This window comes from Oenanthe melanoleuca, chromosome 1A, assembly GCF_029582105.1.
Source record: "Oenanthe melanoleuca isolate GR-GAL-2019-014 chromosome 1A, OMel1.0, whole genome shotgun sequence".
In the NCBI taxonomy this organism is placed as follows: Eukaryota; Metazoa; Chordata; class Aves; order Passeriformes; family Muscicapidae; genus Oenanthe; species Oenanthe melanoleuca.
In genome coordinates this window covers 10,999,993-11,020,618 of record NC_079334.1, presented here as the reverse complement: position 1 = coordinate 11,020,618, position 20,626 = coordinate 10,999,993, and the positions used below count along the sequence as shown (strand labels likewise).

General features: G+C 39.8%; 1 protein-coding gene across 2 annotated transcripts in view; it reads right to left on the bottom strand.

Annotated features, from left to right (window-relative positions):
* Positions 1 to 20,626, bottom strand: part of LRP6 (LDL receptor related protein 6) — a 112,162-nt gene that overhangs the window by 22,232 nt on the left and 69,304 nt on the right. For both annotated transcript variants that reach the window (XM_056481933.1, XM_056481935.1), the window contains exons 8-12: positions 8,852 to 9,068; positions 7,466 to 7,755; positions 6,114 to 6,340; positions 3,780 to 3,964; positions 1,783 to 2,109 (exon numbers count right to left, since the gene is read on the bottom strand). In XM_056481933.1, the coding sequence (XP_056337908.1) occupies positions 1,783 to 2,109; positions 3,780 to 3,964; positions 6,114 to 6,340; positions 7,466 to 7,755; positions 8,852 to 9,068 (1,246 nt within the window). The remainder of the gene's footprint in view (positions 1 to 1,782; positions 2,110 to 3,779; positions 3,965 to 6,113; positions 6,341 to 7,465; positions 7,756 to 8,851; positions 9,069 to 20,626) is intronic.

Here is a 20,626-nt window from a genome sequence, read left to right as displayed (position 1 = left end):
TAAAATTATTTCTACTTTTCCCCAAAGACACCCTCTCACTTTCCAAGACTGCCTGGCTTACAACTTTGAATTGATGGCTCATTATAAAAAGCAACAGCAAAATTTCTCCCCTTGAGACTCCACATCTCTGAAACAGTACCAATTTCAGAAATCCCTTTCCAGTTTTCATCATTCTCCCTCCCAACAGTCACATATTTTAACTGCATTTTTGGCAGCAGGCAAATGGAGTGCATTGAGTATGTCTCCTGTGTAACCCTGCCTTCCAACTTCATGACACGTGGTAGGTCTGAAGAGACCTCACCAGAGCATAATTAAAAGAATCTATGCATGCATGAGCAGGGTATTCCAGAAGGGAGGACCTCTGGACAGGGCCTAGACTAATAACGTTCAGGAGGTACATAAGTAAGTAATACAGGCAAAAGAAAGTCAAAACAATTCATGCTCCAATTATAGTATCCAAAAAAGGGAATTAAATTATACACAGAGAGGTTCTAAATCTCCAATTACCTACAAATGAGAAGCTGGAAAGTTCCCAGGTTTGAATATGGCAGAGGAAAACAACTAATACCACACAAAGAGCTCTGAACAGTACCACGGGGAAATGGTTCTATTTGCTTGCAATGTATTTCCTATATTTTGCTCCTTGCTCTGTTTCTGGGAGCATTTTCACAAGAAAAACATAACTTTTTATCATTCTGCTACTTTTTCTGCACTGGAAGTCAAATTCCTCCACCTAGATCACTATCAGAGAGGTGACAGCCATGCCTCTAACTTGCACGAGACACACGAGAGTCTTACCCTCTTACCAGGGTGTAAGAATACAGCTGTCATGCAAGGGGCCACTGTAATAAAAAAGGAGAGGGGAAGTACAGAACACATGGGGAGTAGAAAAGTATAGTTTTCTGAAAAGCATGCTTTTCAAAAAACGACATGAGATGGCATTTGTGGAACAATCTGCCCAGCTTCTGGCTTAAGACAACAGTTGGATGTCTCTACTCATGCATAATGTGGATGAGATACAATCTGTCTCTCTGTTCCAGGACTCTCCTTACCCACTGACTAATGTGAATGACACCAGTGGAAATCAGCCATCCAGAGCTGTTGCCAAAATTATGAGAGCTTCACTGGCAGCCAGTTATTTAGAGATGGATAAATTATTTGGTTAGAAACTAATTACGCACAGCCTGAGGGGCCTTGTGGTTTGTATTCTGCACAACAATAAAGAAAAATGGGGCTTGGCTGCACTGAGATCAGGAACCAGACTGCTGGGGAAGCCGTGGAGCCCAACCCATCCTCACTGAGGACAAACACTTGTAGAGATCTGAGAGTGGCCCCCCTCAGCATCTCATCAGCCAGCAGTTACTACAGAATGAAATCCCGACCCCATAAAAAGGGCTGCATGAAGTCTAGAATCCAGACTAAAGTATCACATATCCTTTACACCAGGCAAGACTAGAAACATATAAGCAGATAAATAAACAAGCAAGTAAACACTTGAAGAGGGTCTGACAAAGAACCAAAACATTTTTAGCTTTCATGTTTACACAGATATAGCCAAGCCACTGGAAAAAATCACTAACAACGATTCTTCTTATTTAATTATGATACTGGTATGTTGCAAGACTATTTTCTTTTCTTCTTTTTTTTTCCTTCTTTCAACATCCTACGTTATCTCAAAACTCAGTAAGATATTACTACTGGAAAACTGTAAAACTCTTCTTTCCTGTAAGTACAATGCTGGCATCGGTTACCAGCATTGCCTTTCTATTCCTTATGGCTTACCACTGCAGGTCCTGTTGTCAGAGTTCAAGGAATAGTGAGCTGGGCAGCCACAGACAAACCCTCCCACGGGGACTGCCAGGCACAGGTGAGAGCAGTGACCATTGCTGGAGGCACACTCATTCCAGCCTGCCTGCCTGGAGGAGTGGAAGACCAGGATGTCCATAACGTAATCCAAGTGCCCCTGGATGATGGTTCGGTTCTGGCCGCTGGTCTTGTTGGCTCGCTCGATGCTGCGCCGGCTCCAGTCTGTCCAGTAAATGTAATCCTGGTACTGGGTCAGGCCAAAGGGGTGAGGCAAATCATCAGCTATGATCTCACGGTCAAGGCCTGCGTCCAAAAAGAAAGGAGAGAAAAAGCAAAGTTATATGGGCACAAGCAGTATACTGCTGAACATGTCCTCTGCCCAGAAAGGTCACCATGCAATTACTTTAAAGTTACTATTTCACCATTATAAGAGTAAATTACACAGTAATGGTCAACAGGAATCAGTCAATAGGAATCTCAGAGCCTATCACAGAAATGTGCTAATCCTGCTTGCCATTCACAGAAAAAAAAGTAGTTTACTGAAGAAAAAGTTTCAATTTCAAAAATTATCAGGGTTCTCAGAAAGAGTCTGTCCTTTCCCTCCTTCCCAAAACTGACAGGATGCCTCTCAATTTAATGCAGGATCCTGACACTGTATTTCCAGTTGAGCATCTCTTGCACCACACTTTGCCCACTGCTTATAAAAAGAAAATTGTCGTGACCTTAATGAAATACTACAACGCATTATGAGAAAAATTAAATGTATAAGCCTAAACTAACCTGTCTCTGGAATGTCACAACAGGAAGGAGCAGACAGAAAGTCAGGACAGGAAACAGCTAATTGTGTATACCATGGAAATGTTAAGAGATCTCAAGGACCAGGACACAGCAGGGGGAAATTATTTCAACTCTGTTTTATCAACCACTTCATTACCATGGCACCTCCTGCTGTGCAGTCACACAAAATGAACAGGAGATTATGAAGCAAGAAGTCATTCCCTCTTTGCACACAGAAGTCGTGGATCCAAAGTCCCACACTCTGCTGTCACCAGCCACAGAGAAAAAGAAGCTCAAATGCTGTGTCCAGTCCCACCAAAATACATGAGAAGCTGAAGAAAAGCTTTTCCATCACACGTAATTCCCATATTGCATTTTCCTGTTTTGATCTTTTTCTAGCTTTGTTCCACTACTGCAAGGATACTGTTTAAAGCAGACTAACTCCTTTAGCCTTAAATACTGGCTAATTATTAATGCTTAAGTATTGACTATTGTTAATGCTAATCTGAATAATTTAGAATACAAGGCAGTTCACTCCTATAGGAACTGAGAAGTTAAAACAAGGTACTGTGCAAAAACTGAGAGGGCCTAGGTCCTCCACACAGTACTCTGGGACAGTAAAAAATAAAATATTACACCTCCATTTAGCTGCAATTACCAGCTTATAAAATCATCACAGATCCCAGCACAAGAGAACTCTCCTGCTGATAAGCACTAGCCAGGAAAAGGTCCTTAACATGCAGAATACACGGGGGAAAAATGCCTGAGGATACTAACAAAGATATAAAACCAAATTGCATTAAATTACATGTTGAATGAGCTGTTGCTATCTTCTTGCTGGCTTTCTTTCTACCTTTGTTATGTATTTTCTAGTGCTCTTCAGAGAAGCAAAATAAGAGCCTCCAAAACACTGCAAGCTGACATCTTTGTCCTACATATAACTGGAAATATGTACACCTTGTGTAATTTTAACTTTCTCAGCAACCCAATCACCTACAAGAAAATCGAGGCCTTGCTAACCACAGTTTTACATAAACATGAATTATAGAAGCAAACATTAAAGGCGTGCAAGGTTGGGAAATTTTATTTTTGTCTTATGATGTGTATCTTTGCATTATCTAAGCCACAGTTTGCCATGAGGGAGCTGCAAAAAGCAGCACTGCCCTCAGGATGCTGCCCAGGGCTCTGGGGCTCACCTAGCATGTTGGAGGACTCTATCAGGTTGGTGTCCAGGTCGGTCCAGTACAGGCGTCTCTTGGCGTAGTCAATGGTCAGGCCGTTAGCCCGTCCCACGTTTGGGACCAGCGTGGTCCTCTCACTGCCATCCATAGCAGCTCTGTCAATCTTTGGCTTGCCACCCCACTCAGTCCAGTACATGAACCTAATTAAAAGAACAGAAGAAAGAAAAATAATTGCATTCAATCCAAGAGAAAAACAAAACAAAAATCCTTATAAAGAATAAGATAAAAAGAAGAGCTGTAAATTCAAGGATTTATTAAAACCCATTGTGCTAAATGAGGTTTTTTTCCCAAAGTACAGACAAGAAAGCAAGTCAAGTTTCCTCAAAATGCTTTCAATGTTATTTTTTCCCACTTGGACTTGGATTTTCACCAGCAAGTTCTGTGTGACAGCACTTTGCTAGTAACTAATCCATACATGTCATTTAAGAGGCAGAGGTTGGCAGACGGGCACCTTCACTTACATCTGCTTATTTAGCAAGGTGCTTTTCCAGAGCACTTATCTTCTGTTTCTAGCCAGTTGTCTCTCAAATGAAGGAACACAAAAAGGTAGATCTGCAGGGCACTTCTGTTAATAGGTGCCATTGCTCATGTCCACAGAACTAAGTCAATCAGCCAAGTAAAAAGTGTCTTACACCTCAGCCAAGACACACAAAACTGTGTGGCATTTCTATTGGAGCAAAAATACAATTATTACATATGCCAGCTTATGCCTCATTTGGAAAAAAAGACAGACTTGCACATGTTTACATTTTCTTTAGGCACTGCACAGGAGAGTAGGATGTGTATTTGCGTATTATATATTTGATGGCTTGTTAGTCACTTCTTCCAAAATATTAAGCTGATACCATTCTAAAAAAAAGTGAGAGGCAGCTATCCAGTATTTACACCTTTGGGTTTTAATAACTCTATTAACAAACCCCTGGGAAGTCTTTCAATTCCAACCAACTGCACAATAAGAAAGGTTGCTTCAGAAACTGATGATCAAGGGGGAGAAATTCTTTAGACACCAGGAATACTTGCAGATTTTTCTTAAAAATTAAAGTACTTTGTCTATAAATTTTGCAAGTTGGACACAGCATGGAGCCAAGTGTTAGAATTGCTCCCCTGGCAGCAATGCCTTGTAAACTTCCATTTAAAGTACAACTATACTATATGTATACTTATGTAAGTATACAGCTATACCATTGCTGTAAGGAAAAACAGGCATTCTGACCCAAGTAATTTTTTTTCTGATCTGTGATGAAGAGACAAAGCACTGGATGATTACAATCCTTAGGAAAACCTACTTCCAGTGTAAAACTAGAATCATCCATAGCAGCCTTTTGTTACAAATGAGTAAATGGATCTAAGAATCTGATGCTGAATTCTCATCCAGGTAACTCCTGGTACATCAGGGCTGCATCCAATCTAGGATCCCACTGGAGGTGACCATTGCCACCACCTTGCTGAAATAAAGCAGAAGGAATGTGTTTCAAGTCCTCTGCATTGCTGTAGCTCTCACAGTGTGACTGGGAACTATGATAATGTCATAACCCTTGCAAATGAAGTTCCCTCATTTGAAAAATAATGCAATATTGGTATAACCTAAAAAAGTTTTTGCAGTAATTAGTTATTGTCAAGTTTTTGCATTTCATGGTAGAAGAACTATTTCATAGGCTGAATAGTTAGCTAGACTTGCTCCTTTCCTTCTGCCCTCTCCCTGTTTATTGCCCCACTTTTGCTATTACACTTCAATCCAGCTGAGAAGTTTCTTCTCAGAAAATCTTTCATTTGGGGCATAGGTGAATATAATTGTTTCTGCTCCTTCTCTGTCTCTCTTCCCTTGTCCATACTAACTAAAAGCTTTCCTTATCTAAAGAAACAAACACCTTCCTTATGCTCACACTAGAAACTTCACTCTCCCACCTTCAAATTAAATAACTTAATACCTTTATTGGACCCTAACTTGTGATAAAGAGAATCCTAATTTTTAAAACTATAAATATATTCCTTTCGATGCTATAGTCCTTTTCTGATTAATTAATTTCATAAACTTAAAACTACTTTGATTCTGTGGTTAATTAAAAAACTAAATATAAATCCCTTTCTAATGAGCTGCTCCGATTTTTTTTTTCTATATTTTTAATGATTATTCAGGACATTAGGAATGTATTTCTCTAAATTACCAGGTTGCATTCCCCAGCTGTTCTCTCAGGGTTTACAGGCAGCGCTTAACTACCATGCCCTAGAGGAAGCATTGCACTGTTGTTTTTCACTGTTCATAAACACAGAAGTAAATCAGCCAGTTACCCCTCAGCAGGGTCCAGTGCCAGTGCCCGGGGACTGTCGAGATCTTTCCACACGAGCACCTGGCGGTGCTGCCCGTCCAGCTTGGACACCTCGATGCGGTTTGTGCCGGTGTCAGCCCAGTACAAGTTCTTCCCCAGCCAGTCCACAGCCATGCCCTCGGGATAATCCAAGCCGAACTCCACCACATGTTCCAGCGCGCTGCCATTCATAAATGCTCTGCTGATGGTCTGCAGGGATACAAAGATACACAGGCAAATTAAAAATCTTACCAGTCTGTCACTGGGTTGCTTGTTTTCTTTGTTGAATTTTAAACACTTTCAGATTTTAGACATCTCACAGGAAAGAGGATCTTACAATATGCTACTTATTTGCAAAGCAAACAATGCTGCTATTCAGAAGTAATGATTTACTGGGCTCTGTGAATGTATTCTGTGTCAATTACAATAGCATTTCACTGGGGAAATAAATGGGATAACTAGTCTGGTTGAATTAAGCATCTACATGACAAAGTGACCTTAATAACTCAGTGCCAACTTCGAGGGGGAAATATTTTGGCTCTCCCAGGACTATACAAAAGCATCAATGTTATAGCATGGAACACTGTTTAAAGCAGCCTAATGAAAAAGTGTAGGACAGAACAGCAAATAGAAGGAAACAACCAAACGACTAATGAGCTCAGTAGCGTCAGTACTGAGGGCTAAATTTAATTTCACAAAGCACGATCTTTTCTCGGACTTTTACTCAAAAGACACTTAAAACTCTGCCATCAGGATCAGCCTGTGATAGCAGATACAGACAGAATTCCATTTTAATAATATATTAGAGTTTAGGCATTCCCTGATAAGCCTTAAAGCAAAGGATTAATGCTAGAATTTTACAGAATTCTTTAGGCAAACACAGGCTACCTTTCTATGTCCTCAATATTCCTATCTGTACACACTCCTCACACTCACAACCAACCAGAAACTAACAAATCCCTGATTTTGGTTTACTTCCTAGTTTGAACACAACCTGCTAATTATGCCAGTTTGTGACAGCACACAGCAGGGAAGTTTATATCTCAGTCTTCACCTGTATCATTTACACAGTTCAAAAGAATAACATGCTTAGGGAGTTCAGCCAAGTCACCTCTTGCAGAATCATTTCAACTCTGTGTTTTTAACTACTATGATTCTCGAGTTGCAAAAGTCCATAAGTTATTGTTGGCACAGGTATCAAGTCAGTTGCAGAAAATGTAATTAAAACCTACTTTTTTACATATGCCTTGAATTTTATAAACCCCATTAATCAACCTACTCTCAAGTATCTCAAGCTTGTAGCAGCTTAATAACCAACATGGACTAAATCTCTACCTTCAGTGAAATGTCAGTCCAGTAAATGCGATTGTCTGTCACGTCAAAATCCAGAGCAGAAGCTTCCTTGACTCCAGTGAGCGGAATAGCAACGTTGTTATTGTTGGTTTCTAGAGAGATGCGCCTGATGTCTGCTCTCCTGGAAAAGAGCAGGAAAGCTTCTGGGACGATGCAGGTCCTCATGTCACTGATGAGCTCGAGGCCGATGGGGCAGGCGCAGCGAAGGCCTTGCGGTCGGTACAGACACAGGTGGCTGCAGCCGCCGTTGTCTTCTGCACAGGGGTTTGTACCTAAGCAGGCAGCAACAGGAAAAGCAACCATTGCACAAACTGACTGCAGGTGAAAGGTGAAGCTAGTCCTCACTTGCATCAGCCACACTATGAGTCCTCCACGCAAACATTCAGTTTTCCTCCCTGTATTCTCTGATCAAATTATTTTTCATTCATTTCCTGTAATCCTTTAGACAGACCTTGCTCTCCTTGGCTGGAAAGCCAGTGATTGTTTTCCTTATGCCAAGAAACAAATTCAGCATTAGGGAAAGGGATCTGAGTTTCAGCAGCTGATGATGATCCCAATTCACAGCACAAGCACTAAATGCATGGTAAGTGTATGTTCTGCTGCTTTTTACAGTACACTGGTCCAGCTACCTACCCCCTTGCATTCCTGCAGATAAAAACCTTGCAGAGCTATTTTCACATCCATTCAATGGTCTCTTCTCACCAGGATGCAAGCGAAGCAGCTCTTTGCAATGCTCACTAATGTACCTGCACATGCCAGAAATTGAACTAAGAGAGGCTTGGTACTAAGGAGTTCAATTGGCCAAACAGCTGTAAGAGGGCTGCATTCAAACGCATGTCCCTTGGGGCATCAGTTACACAAAGATACATCTCACCTACATTGGACTCATTTCCTGCAGTACAATCCAGACACAACATAAAGAAGCTGCAAGCCTTATCCACACAGCAGGATACTCAGACACTGTGATAAGTTCCGTGATGCTACAACTACACTGCTACCAGTGCTTGGATAGCCTAGGATAGGCAATTTAAGGCTAGATGCTGCTTTTTTACACCACAAACACTGCAGGAAAGGAAGAACTTCTAGACATTTTTAAAGATAATTTTCTAGTATTAATGTAAAAACTACTGAATGGACTGAAACTGGTTCATTCATAGCTTTTACATACTGGGAGCACATGTTCAGCTTGATATTCTTCCAAGCTACAGAATTGAAGCTCCTCACAGAAGACCTAACCTACCCCATCAACCTGCAGCCTGCAGTTATCATGCCATAGGATTGGATTCTGCCCATTTCTAAAACTCAGCAGTACAGCACTGCTGGCATTTTCTATCTCATTCCCCCTTGCCTGAGTAGCAGAGCACTCACCAATGATCTGGTGGACGTTGGTGGCTTTCAGGCCCATCAGATCGGGCAGCTGATCGATGATGATCTCTCTCTCTGCCGTGCACTTGTGCACGCGCTCAATGCTGCGCCTCTGCCAGTCTGTCCAGTAAATGTAGTCTCCCAACAGAGTGAATCCAAATATATGAGGCAGCTTGTCTTCCACCAGGACTTTCCTACCAGTACCATCAGCATTCATGACCTATGAATGTACACAAACTTTTTAGATATATGGAATAAACCTGCCACTATTTGGTAGATTAACAAACTAACTGCTCCATGCTTAGACTTCAAATTAAAAAATAATCTCCTATCCATTAAAACGCTATTGATGTTACACAGCATCCTGATAAAAAAGAAGAGACTGTTTATTAACAAGTACTTACTCTAAGAGCCTTATTCAGAAGGTTAGTCTCATAACCAGATTGTAATGTGAAATTATGACACAATGCTCCTTACCTTTGCTTTAGGAAGTATTATTATGTAATAATAGTTACTCTTCTTATGACTCTCTCATTTCTGACATGAGTTTTGGTTTAGTTTTAAAGAGGAGTCACTGTGTTTTACACAAATGAAGACAAATTTACAATGGCCAAGGAGCTCTGGCTCAGGATCTCCTAGTTCACAGTCCCTCCCAAGTGAGTTTTGCCCATATTACAGAGCACATTAAGAGGAGACCCCACACAAATACAAGGAGGCAAACAGTGAAGAAGATCTACAGAGTATATTTATATTCCCCAGTCTGAATAAGGAACCAGTTTTACATTCTTCAAAATTAAGTACAGTAATTTTTACTACAAGGAACAGTAGTAGTCTGTAAATAATTGCATGCCTTTGATCAAGACACTTGAATTTACTGTCATTTTTCTCTACTGCTAAAAAGAAGTAATACCTAACTTCCTCAGTGAGGCACTGAAAGGATTAATTAAACATATGTATGCATGTTCAAGTGATCAAGTGCCTTATGAATGCCAAGTATTATTATAAAATGTACCATACTGACTCTGAGTAGAGTCCCATCTTTTAAGAGAAGCTTAAAAATGGTCCAGTGCTGCCATTAAAAAAAAAATCCTTCTGAAATATTTCTACTCATTTCAAGGTTATAGCTTAAGTTTACAGTATGTATACCACCCTTCCAAAAGGGGAAAAAACCTCCAACCAATCTTAATATAAAAACTTTCTGAAACAATGTGATTCACAAAATCCAAGGTAGCATACTAATCCCTGAAACATTAAAGCATCCTTCCCACCACCCAATCATGTTCTAAGTAAAATTGGAAAAGAAGTGTTTTATTAAACCACTGTTTTTAAATCTCTCTCACTTACAGAATTAAGACAGTCACAGACAAATCTGTTTGGCTTCCTGTCCTTCCCATGGCTCAAACCCAAAGACTTGTGCAATGACAACCTTCAGGATCGACTGGTTTAGTACCTCAGACTAGACTGATGATAGCTGGTGGCCAGAGTATCTTCCCAGATCATGAGAAAAGTAAAGGCTAGTTTGGAGCAACTCCTACCCAGGCACATATGAGAAGAGAGGAAAGGAATAGAGAAATGGAACTGAAACACATACCTTTCCCAGGACACAGTATAATGTACACATTAATAAAATATTTATAAATTCCCTTAAAAAAAGTAGAAGAAATGCTATAACCTTCACAATAATTCAATTTCTCCTTAAGACTGTACCTTGTCAAACTTCCCAACATTTTGGCACTTACTCTCAGTATATTAAAAAGGGAACTGAATCTTGTACACATTTTCTACAAAAAAATCAAAGGGGCTCTGCATATTTGATGGATTGTAAGAATAAGCTCTGTATTTACTTTTGAAGAAAGGTCAAAATTACTTTATGGAATTAGCTTACCAAAATCCTCCAGTACAGCAGATTATACAGCATGCTTCTACAAATGCACTAATGTATGTGTATCTAAAAAATAGATGACTTGTCTGTGGTGACTTGTTTCTCCCTCCCCCTTAAGCTACAGAGATAAGCCATTTGTTTGCAACTAATTAATACATGGCAATTAGTGCCTGCTGAGCAGACCAAGACACACAGAATGTAAGGATATTGAAAAGCAAACCAACTAAAACCACACAGTAATAAGCAATAAAATATCACCATCACAAAGTAACATTAGAAATTACATTTTTTGCCTTGTATTTAGAAAAGAAAGAAAATTCTCTATTTAAGGGAGTGCTTCACTACTGGCAAAGAAAATTAGTTGGAAGGTGTGTGTGGTGTGAGATGAACTTTCTTTGGCAAACTTTAAGAGCTGTTCAGATAAGCTCCCTATACTGAAAAGAGTCAGGAAAAGAAAAGGGAGGTCTTAAGGATTAAGTATCTGCTTTTAATTAATTTTTGGTTTGACACATAAAGACTATTTTGAAAGACAAAACATGCACCTTTTTGAAAGTATTTACATATACCTGCCACTCTGCTCCCACTGCAATTTTACTTGAGCACATCTGTACTATGTTGCCTAATATAAACACCTGCTCACTAGCAGCCAGCTACCACCAAATATATATATACACACACATATATTTCCATGGCACCATGTTGTCTGCACTGACTTTGGCTGCACGTTAGGTGATTTCAATAGAATTACATCCACTGGCTACAGAATCAAACAGTCTGGTGTAAGGCAGAAGGGAATTGGCAAGGGATGTAGGAGTGACATGTACAAGAAGAATAAAACAAAAAGGAACAATCATTTATCATTTATCAACCAGTTTCAAGGAATTTCAGCATCACCTTTTCACATACTCAAACTCAGACAACAAGCAAGTCCCAGGCCATACTCCTTTCTGCATTCTTTCCCTTTCCCCAGCTCCACATGGATCAGCTCCTCACAGTGAAGCCCATCCCCACTGAACCCCCCACAAGAAACCCACCTTCAGACACAAGGCAGTGTCTCCAGAGGTTTATGCTGCTTTTAACCACAATGTGGTGTGAGTTTCACATTCTGAGGCCGTTCAGAATACTGCAAATCGCACTGAGAATATAGGCTACAACAGGAAACAGATGTGGTGATGTGGTGTAACCACAAACACCACCTTTACTGAAAGAGTGAGTAGTTCCATGAAAAAAAAAGTTAAAAGTGAAAAAATTAAATGGCCTCAGAAAAAATACCAGACATCATGCTTGGAGAATAAGGGCTTTGTTTATCCTAAAACAATAATGAATGCAAACCTAGAGCCTCATGAACATACAGCTTATTCAAAGTAAGTGAATTACTGCTGAAAATGTAGTCACATTTTAAAATGCTGTACTTAGTGATCAGCAGGAACAATAAAATAACTTTGAGGCACTACTTCTAATTTAAAGTTACAGACTGGAATGCAAAGTAACATTCTAAGGGTCTTTCTTGTTATTAGATACTTTGCATTCAATTCACTTCTAAGAACCAGTAATCACTGTGATAAATAGGCTAATGCAGTGAATTTACCTTTTTCATAATCTGGGATTTGAATGTATGGTAGTTTAAACTTGCCACTTGACTGCTTTAAGTCTAGAGTTTCATCATTAAATCTATCTCATTTATGAACATCTTGTTCAGCTCTGTATAGGGTTGTGCTGGGACCATGGCAGAACTATGCAGACTAGCAGTCCCCTCAGTGCACCAAGGCCAGGGGCAGCAGAGACTGAGCAGATGTGCACTGGTTTATATGTACAGTGCTGAGGAGATGCTCATCACAGAAAGAGTCTGTCCTGTCGGGCTACACTGACACCAATACCAAACTAAGAGACCAGCCCCACAATGTGAAGGTGACTGAGATTAAGGTGACAGAGAGCAATCATTACCCTTCATCTTAACTCATAAGTATGGTTGAATTTTCAGTACAGAACCACAGAATCATAGACCAGTCCAGGTTGGAAGAATCCCTGAAAAATCATCTGGTCCATTTTTTTGTGGGAAAGAAGGCTAGATGAGATTATCCAGTATCCTGTCCAGTTACATCTTGAAAACTTCTAGTAAGGGGAGGGACTCCACTACATGCCTCAGTAAAGTATTTATTTCTTGTATTATAATGAAACCTCCCTCAATGCACCTTGTACCAGTTGCCCCTATCCTCTCCATGTGGCACCATCCATGTGCTGGAAGAGCCTCTCTCCTCCCTGTGATCCCTGGAGTTTTAGCTTTTATATTTTTCAGATTCTCTGGTGCCTGGTGTGTAACTCTGAAACTTCTTATCAGGTGTTAGTGAGTTCTCTTCCCAGGGTAGTTAGACACAACAATCCCTTCCCAGCTAGAGAATCAAGGACAATCGTTACCCAAAAAGCATAAATGGTGAAGAGAAGGGGCAAGCCAGGGGGTTGAGACTTCATGGCCTGGGGCTGTGGTTGGATAATTAACCCCAATATGTAGATGAACCAAAACTTATAAAAGTGTAAAAACTTCTGATTTGGATCCATCTTGGATTCATCCTGGGTATAGCCACGGCCAGGATCTTGTACTGCCCAAGGTGTATCCTTTTAAGGCCTTTCAATAAATACCTATTTTATTCCTTTTAACTCTGTCTAGTCTCTGTTCCAGATCAGCCTTTCTAGGCATCACCTGAATACTGGAAAAATGTAAGCCTTCTCTTCTCCATGGAGAAATGAACAATCCCCTTCTGTGTTTCCTCACAGGGTGGGTTCTCATCATTCCTTCAGATGCTCTTTACTCTCCCTGCATCTGTCGAATTCTTGTGACCAGAGCTAGAAACAGCTGGGCATGACCTGACAAACCCTGAGTGGGATGATCAATATCCCCATGGATGCAGACCAGGATCCTGTTTGCCTTCATTGTACAGCAGCATGCTGGTATAATTTGCCCTCAGTAAACCTGCATTGGCTTCTCCCAATCACCTGCTTCCTTTGGCTTGAAGGTTTCTAGGATTACTCCTTCCAGGGACTGGAATAAGACTAATGGGCCTGTAGCTTCTCAGGTCCTCTTTTGGATATGGTTGTAAATGATCAGGGAGCAGGTTAAACATCATGCATGCTAAACATCATGCTTTCTCTGGCTGACAGGAGCAGAGGAAGTCAACAATCAATGAAAATTTATAAACATCATCTGGTAACACTACATACAAAAATATATTACTTATGGGCATGGAATAGGCCTCTGTGATGAACTGTAAGTCCCCAGTTACACTACAAGATGTTGCCAGAACATTATTTTCATGGACACACATCACTAAAACAAAAATCCAACCCCCCTAAAACAAACAACTCTTCCAGTAAAATCCATAAGCTCCTCTAATTTTGGATACTTGAACCTAAGCCCTGATTTTTAAAATCAACAGTCTGCTTTTGGACAAATGACAGATACCATAGCTATAACTGATTCCTGAACTTCAGCATCTTTCCTAGCACCAGCTTACTAATCCTCAGAGAGACCAGAAGACTTCACTTAATATGCAGGACCTCAATTGCTCTGCTCAAGTACTACTGCCATCCCTGCCCCAGCTCTACAAAATTTTTATCAGGCACCAAAGCAGGAAATCATCTTCCCCCACTGAATAACAGGAGGATGCAATTGCAGCATTCATCTTTCTTCTGTAAGGATAAGGAATTAGAAAGCCTTCTGACCCCATGACAATGCTTTGTATATCACATGTCCCAGAAGTGCAGAACACACTAGCTTGTTGTTTCCTTGGAACATATTGAGATATACCCTGGATATATAGTTATGGTTTACCTTAGAGTATGCACCAAACCACAGACATTTGGGACAGGCTTCTATGATGGAAATGTCACCAAAAAAAGATCAACTCTTCCTGAGCAGATCTTAAATTCTTAGCTCATTCCAATGACAACTTGGGTTTCTCCCGATAGTTTTAAATCAGCAGAAAATCATCAGAAAACAATACCACCTTCACAATTTCAACATGGGTCATGCTAATGCACCACAGGAATAGATTCACTCAAAATAATGAGGTAAAAAGGCAAAGTTCTCATTAATTTTATCATGACACTGATCCGCTTAAGATGACTGCAAGGAAGCATTACTGCAGAACACCCTGAAACACTGAATTCAGTACAAATATCCCAGATATTCCAACACACCATATAGAGGCAAGGCTTGCATTATACCGAAAATAATTTAGGAATACTCACGCTCAAGGCTTAGTTACTTCAGCCCTGATTACCCAGAGGTAAATACCTACACATGCTGTTTGATGCAACAAATAACAATTCAGATCATGGCAGTGGTAATCAGGGATATGACTGTTCATTGTCTACCTAAATCTTACTTTACAAGGGGAGGGAAAGGGAAAGGGAAAGGGAAAGGGAAAGGGAAAGGGAAAGGGAAAGGGAACTTGGGCAGCATCTCCCTTAAAAATAACGCTAAAAGATAGCTAGAATGCCTTCTAATCATTATGTTTGGATTTTTTCGGACTGGGTTTAAGAACAATGTATTTTCAACTTCTCTAAGCAAAATAAAATAGACTGGAATGATTTTACTGTTATGGCTGCAGCAATATCATATAATTAACACATGCATTTACTATAAAACAGCTGCTCTAAGAGAGAAACCTTGCCTTTTAGAATTCTTTCCTCTGAAAAAGGTCTTGATTAACTATACTTTCTTTAAGTGAACAACTGGAACGTTCAACTCAGCATTTCCCCATAACTGTAAAACATTAAGGAATGAAATGGGAAGTCCTCTCTTCATTGTAGTGGAATCCTGAGGAATCAGCAGAAGGGATCCCTGGAACCCTTTGGATTTGCTTCAGAAGCCTAATGCCTCCAGTCAAGTTCATGATTTCTTACTGTTAATTGTTTTATAATAGCCATTAAGAATTCCTAATTTAATAGTTTCTCAGTCTCCTCAGTTTCCTTTAGAGCTCTAACAATTTTTCCGAAGAATTCAAAATATATTTTTTCTGAGCATGGATAATATTCCTAATAGGACTGCTGTGAAGATAAACATGTACAAACCGTATAGAGATTAACTTCATAAATACGCTTTCTATCAGAGGCTACACACACTGCTACAAGCTAATTTCTTTCACAATAGGACAACTTTCTTAGCTCACTGATCAATGCCAGCAGCAGAAACGTTTTCTCTATGATGGAATTTCATTTTAGAAATAAGTGGTTTCGTTTTTAATAAAACGGCTCAAGTCAGGTAAAGTGACAAGTAGGCAAGGAAAAGATTGTCACAATCACATATGACATCTCCTAGGCAATCTCATGCAACACAAAAATAACCCTGCCTTTGAAAAGAACAGGTTAAGACAAAAAAAATGAGCCAAATGATAAATAAGATGAGGATATTTTCATGGGGAAAAAAAAGCTCCTCTGAAAAGATTCAGAGGTAAAATAGGTGACTAAAAATGCTTTACTACAGAGATAATTTGGTATGTAATCCATAGGGTGGAGTGGCCACAGTGAGTGAGTGTTTTGTTACCTGGGCATAAGCTGTGGGGGCAACAAAGGAAACTAATGACTGCATTTTGCAACTTACTATTTAGCAACTAAGACTTGTGGGCAGCTACACACAACATTTTGCAGAATGTAAACCACATTAGCCAAAACCAACCTGAAACCTCACAGTGGGTTTGGGAGTGGGTTTTACAAGATTACGTTCGTCATAACAACTCCTGATGCTCTTGCCTATAGGCAAAAGCCCCTGTGGTCTTCTTTCCCAAGATTCTTTCTTTCAGTGCCTTGCCCCAGAAGCTTATTTTCCATTTGTTCTCTGCCTAATCTGATGTTTTCCAGATTCTTTAATAAATGAATAGAATTGATTTTTTTATAGAGGGAAAAAATATAGAAAGTTTTCTACTGTTTTACCAGGTCCAAGTGGTTCAGCGAATAGTGCAGTGAGTGACTCAGCTGATTTTGAGATACTTTTCACCTTTGGTGGCAGTAAGCTTTCAGGTTGATTCAATTGCTCCTATTCACTAAATCACTTCAATTCCAAGGCTCTTGCATGTCCAAGAGCTTGATTTTTCCATTTCTTGCCACAGACGCATTGCCACACTACAAGATCATGCACAGTACCAGAGAAGCTGTTCATGTCAAAACTACAAAATCTCACAGTCTGTGTGAAGAAAGCTAAATCATTATTGAGAGTGATTGGAGGTGAGTATTTCCAAAGAAGCCCAGGCCCAAGATCAGCACAAGGTTTTGTACAGTAATGCAACTCAGCAGCTTGTGAAAAGGGGGAAAAAACAAAGCCAGAACTTTGGAGAGTAAGGGATAACAGTGGACTGACAAACAATATTCAGCTGAATCAGAAACACAGACAACATCTCTCAGTATGTCTTTACATTGCTCCCCAGCTTGTCATGAAATATTTTAAGTATTTCAGACTCATGGGAGCTGATGGCTCTGGCTGTGTTGGTGTGAGGGATTTCAGTGTTTTCCCTTAGGTAACCGATACTGGCTGCTAGTAGAGGCTTGTTGCTTTCTAGGTGAGACACCTGCATAAACCAAAATACAATTTCCTAACTCCAATGTGAAAAATCTGGGAAGCATGTAGGACATACGAATGTAGATCCAACAGTTATACTCCAGTTAGCTGCATGCTGGGCCATGGGGACCATGAGGCTTTCAGAGCTATCAGCAGCAAACCAGCAGCAAAACTTCGCTCATCTTTCAGCAAAGGCATCTCTGAAGTCCCAGTGTGAGCAGTGTCAGCACAACTTTCTGCTTAAATGGGTCTCGAGTGTGGGTACTTACCTCTGACATGGCCATTCCAGGCTCTTCTTAGAGGTAACAGAAAAAAAGGAATACTTTTGGAGTAGAATTCATCTAATCTGTTCTAAACATTTACAGTGTGGAAGTGCTGATTTCCAACTTTTTTATACAGGCAACACATGAGAACTTAAATGAACTGAATGTATCTATATCTTATGAGATGAAACCCACTATGGATTTCAGGATGAATTGCAGATCTATGACACAAGAGCATTTGAAAACTGAATGCCAAAGTCTTCTCCACATAATTTCACTTAGAAAAATACCATGTTTGGCACTCAGATCAGAGTCAGGTTACTCTTGGGCAGGAGTTCTGGCTCCATCTCCCCAAGAGCTTCCCTCAGTAGCCTCTTTTCTAGGAACCTCTCTCTGTCCCACAAAGCATGACAGCCTGTTGGATAGCAGATCCCTCAGGACTTCTTGGAGAAATCCTCAGCACAAGTGGCTTATAATGTAAGGTGTCAATAACCATATTTTTCACATCTGAATTTTGTTTAGATAGTCTCAATTTATCAATAGTAATAAAAAGTTAACTTTTAATGTTCCAAATTTGAAACTAGCATGGATGTTTTAAATATTTATTCTTTTTTATTTTTGCATTAAAACACTTGGGAGTTGACTAGATGATCTCCTGAGGTCCCTTCCAACCTCTACAACTCTGTGATTCTGTGAAAAGGTGCATCTCAAAGTGACAATTCTGTAGCCCAATGTTCAAAAGCCAAAGCAAAAAAAGGATTTTTTTAAATTTATTTTTTAATAGTAACAAGCTTACAATGCCAGGATGCCCTGACTCAGCATTGCAGTTCGTGACAAGGGACCATTCAAATCCTTGTATCCAGCTTTCAACAGCCAGGAGCTCTTACTAATATATTGTCTGTAGTTTGTTTGTTTTTTAATACAGTTTTACTATCTTGGTCAGCATAACAAAATTCATTCAGAAGTTCAAAAGAAAACTCTCAAATGAAAATTATACCAAGTATAAACTCATACTGGTTGGTTTTGTTTTTTTTAAATCCTTACTCTACTACTAATTTTAAAAAATTGATATTTTTTTCTTAATTCAGGCTTAGCAAGTGTTAAGAAATAGTTGGAAATACCCTGACAAAGTAAGCTTTAAATTTCTGAAACTGTGATAGAGTACAGGGATCCGTCCCTACCCTCTACAGCACCTACTTGTTTTTTGTTGAATGAAATTCCCAAGTGCCACAACTATCAAAAGCAAAAGTAAACAGAAAAGTAACTTCAGGTATTTGTTTCAACCTTACTTCTCATACCTGCAAAGGTTTAATGCAAGTACACAAAAACAGCTGCATTCAAGACCTAGGAATATAATGGACTCTGCTTCTCAATTTTTAAACCTGGGCTTCAAGTAGGCTGGATGGGCTAGGATCAGTAACCAGGCTTGCAAGTCATCAGCATTTCATTGCACAAAGACTAATCTATGAGACAAAAATTCTCAGTCAGAAAATAAATGGAGTATACTTAGAAAACAAAATTTCCTTATTAGGATGGCAGTAAAATTGAGGGAGTTGTCATCAGAGGAAAATATAGCCCTGCAATTTCAGGATTAGAATATGAATTAGAGCATTCTCTAGATGCCAGACTATTAGCTCCTAGGTCAAAGACAAAAATGTCCTTTCTGTTCAAGATTTCTGTGCACTAAAAAGCCTTAGCAGCATCTGCTTTCTGTTGTCCGGCAAGGCTGGGTTCCGAACACTTGAGTGTACTTAAGCTGAAAAACAGCAGCATGTAATACTTTCCATATTAATCATGAGGATTAGAGACAGTAATGCCAGGCATGGCTAATAGATTTGGGAATGCACAAACACTTCAAGTTAGAGCTGCACTCAAAAATCACTACATAATGGTTGGAGCTGAGCAGGAGATGCATCCTTTCTTTACATTCACCACTAGTAGGTGTTAGTGGGTGCCATCTCCGCCTCTGAGAATGGAGAACAGGAGAGGATGAATAAAGAAAAATGAAGCAGAGATTGAAAAACTATGAGAAATCAGCCACATCATCATAACTTCCCTTTAACACACACAGCCACACATGCATGCAGCCATTTATAATTGCTTTATCAATACCAGCTTTGCTGACCATTTAAAAATCCAACCTATGCCTTAAAACAGGTAGCGTACGTGCCAAGAACACAAATACTCGCTAGAGCAGGAAAACACAAGACCAATTCAACAGAGCAGATCATACATTTTTAACCTCATAGCACGGCAGGAAAATGCTTTAAACCTGTAGCAAGTCAATGAGAAATCTTCCCCACTGGTAAGCACAATAGCAGCCATCCATTTCAATAGAAGTTTATCAGCAGTGAAACCTGACCGAGATAAATGAAGAAGCTGTTGAGCCACAGCCTGCTTCTGCCTGCTGCAGGCTGCCAGATAAAATGGGAACAAAAGCTCCCTGCTGTACCCCCTACCAGTCTCCATTAACCCCTGCTGATGCTTTATTATCGTCTGGGGGCTCCAGAACAGCACAGCATGAACCAGTGAGTAAAAAATAAATAATAAAAGCTCATATGTAGCACAAACAAACCAGAAACATGGCTTGCAAGAATGACATTCAGTTTTGTAGCACTGCAATTAAATAACAGTTCTGAGGAATCCCACATACAAAGGCAAAAAAAAAAAAAAAAAAAAAAAAAAAAAGGCACAAAGTATGTAAAATCATGTATGAAAAACTACTTAAAGGCAATGGAGGCAAGTACACAAATATATTTCTCCTGCTTTTACCCCCCTTTTCAACTGTACACAAACACATGAAGCAAAGCAGGGACCAGGCATTTATTCTGATGCCTTCATGTCCAATTCCAAGTTTCATCTTTGGATCCCATCACAAATACCTTTCTTTGTTGCACCTATGCCAAGTGTCCTTTCTTCAAATGTAAGCTTAAAACATTCACTGAAGGCCAAGCATCTTCTATTACACAGATATAAAAAATGGATGGTGAGGGCATGGAAAGTGCAGAAAATCTCCTCAAGACTCTTGGTTGCCATTGGAAAGTAGGCAGTGTGAGCAAATTTGAAATGTTAGTAGCATTTTA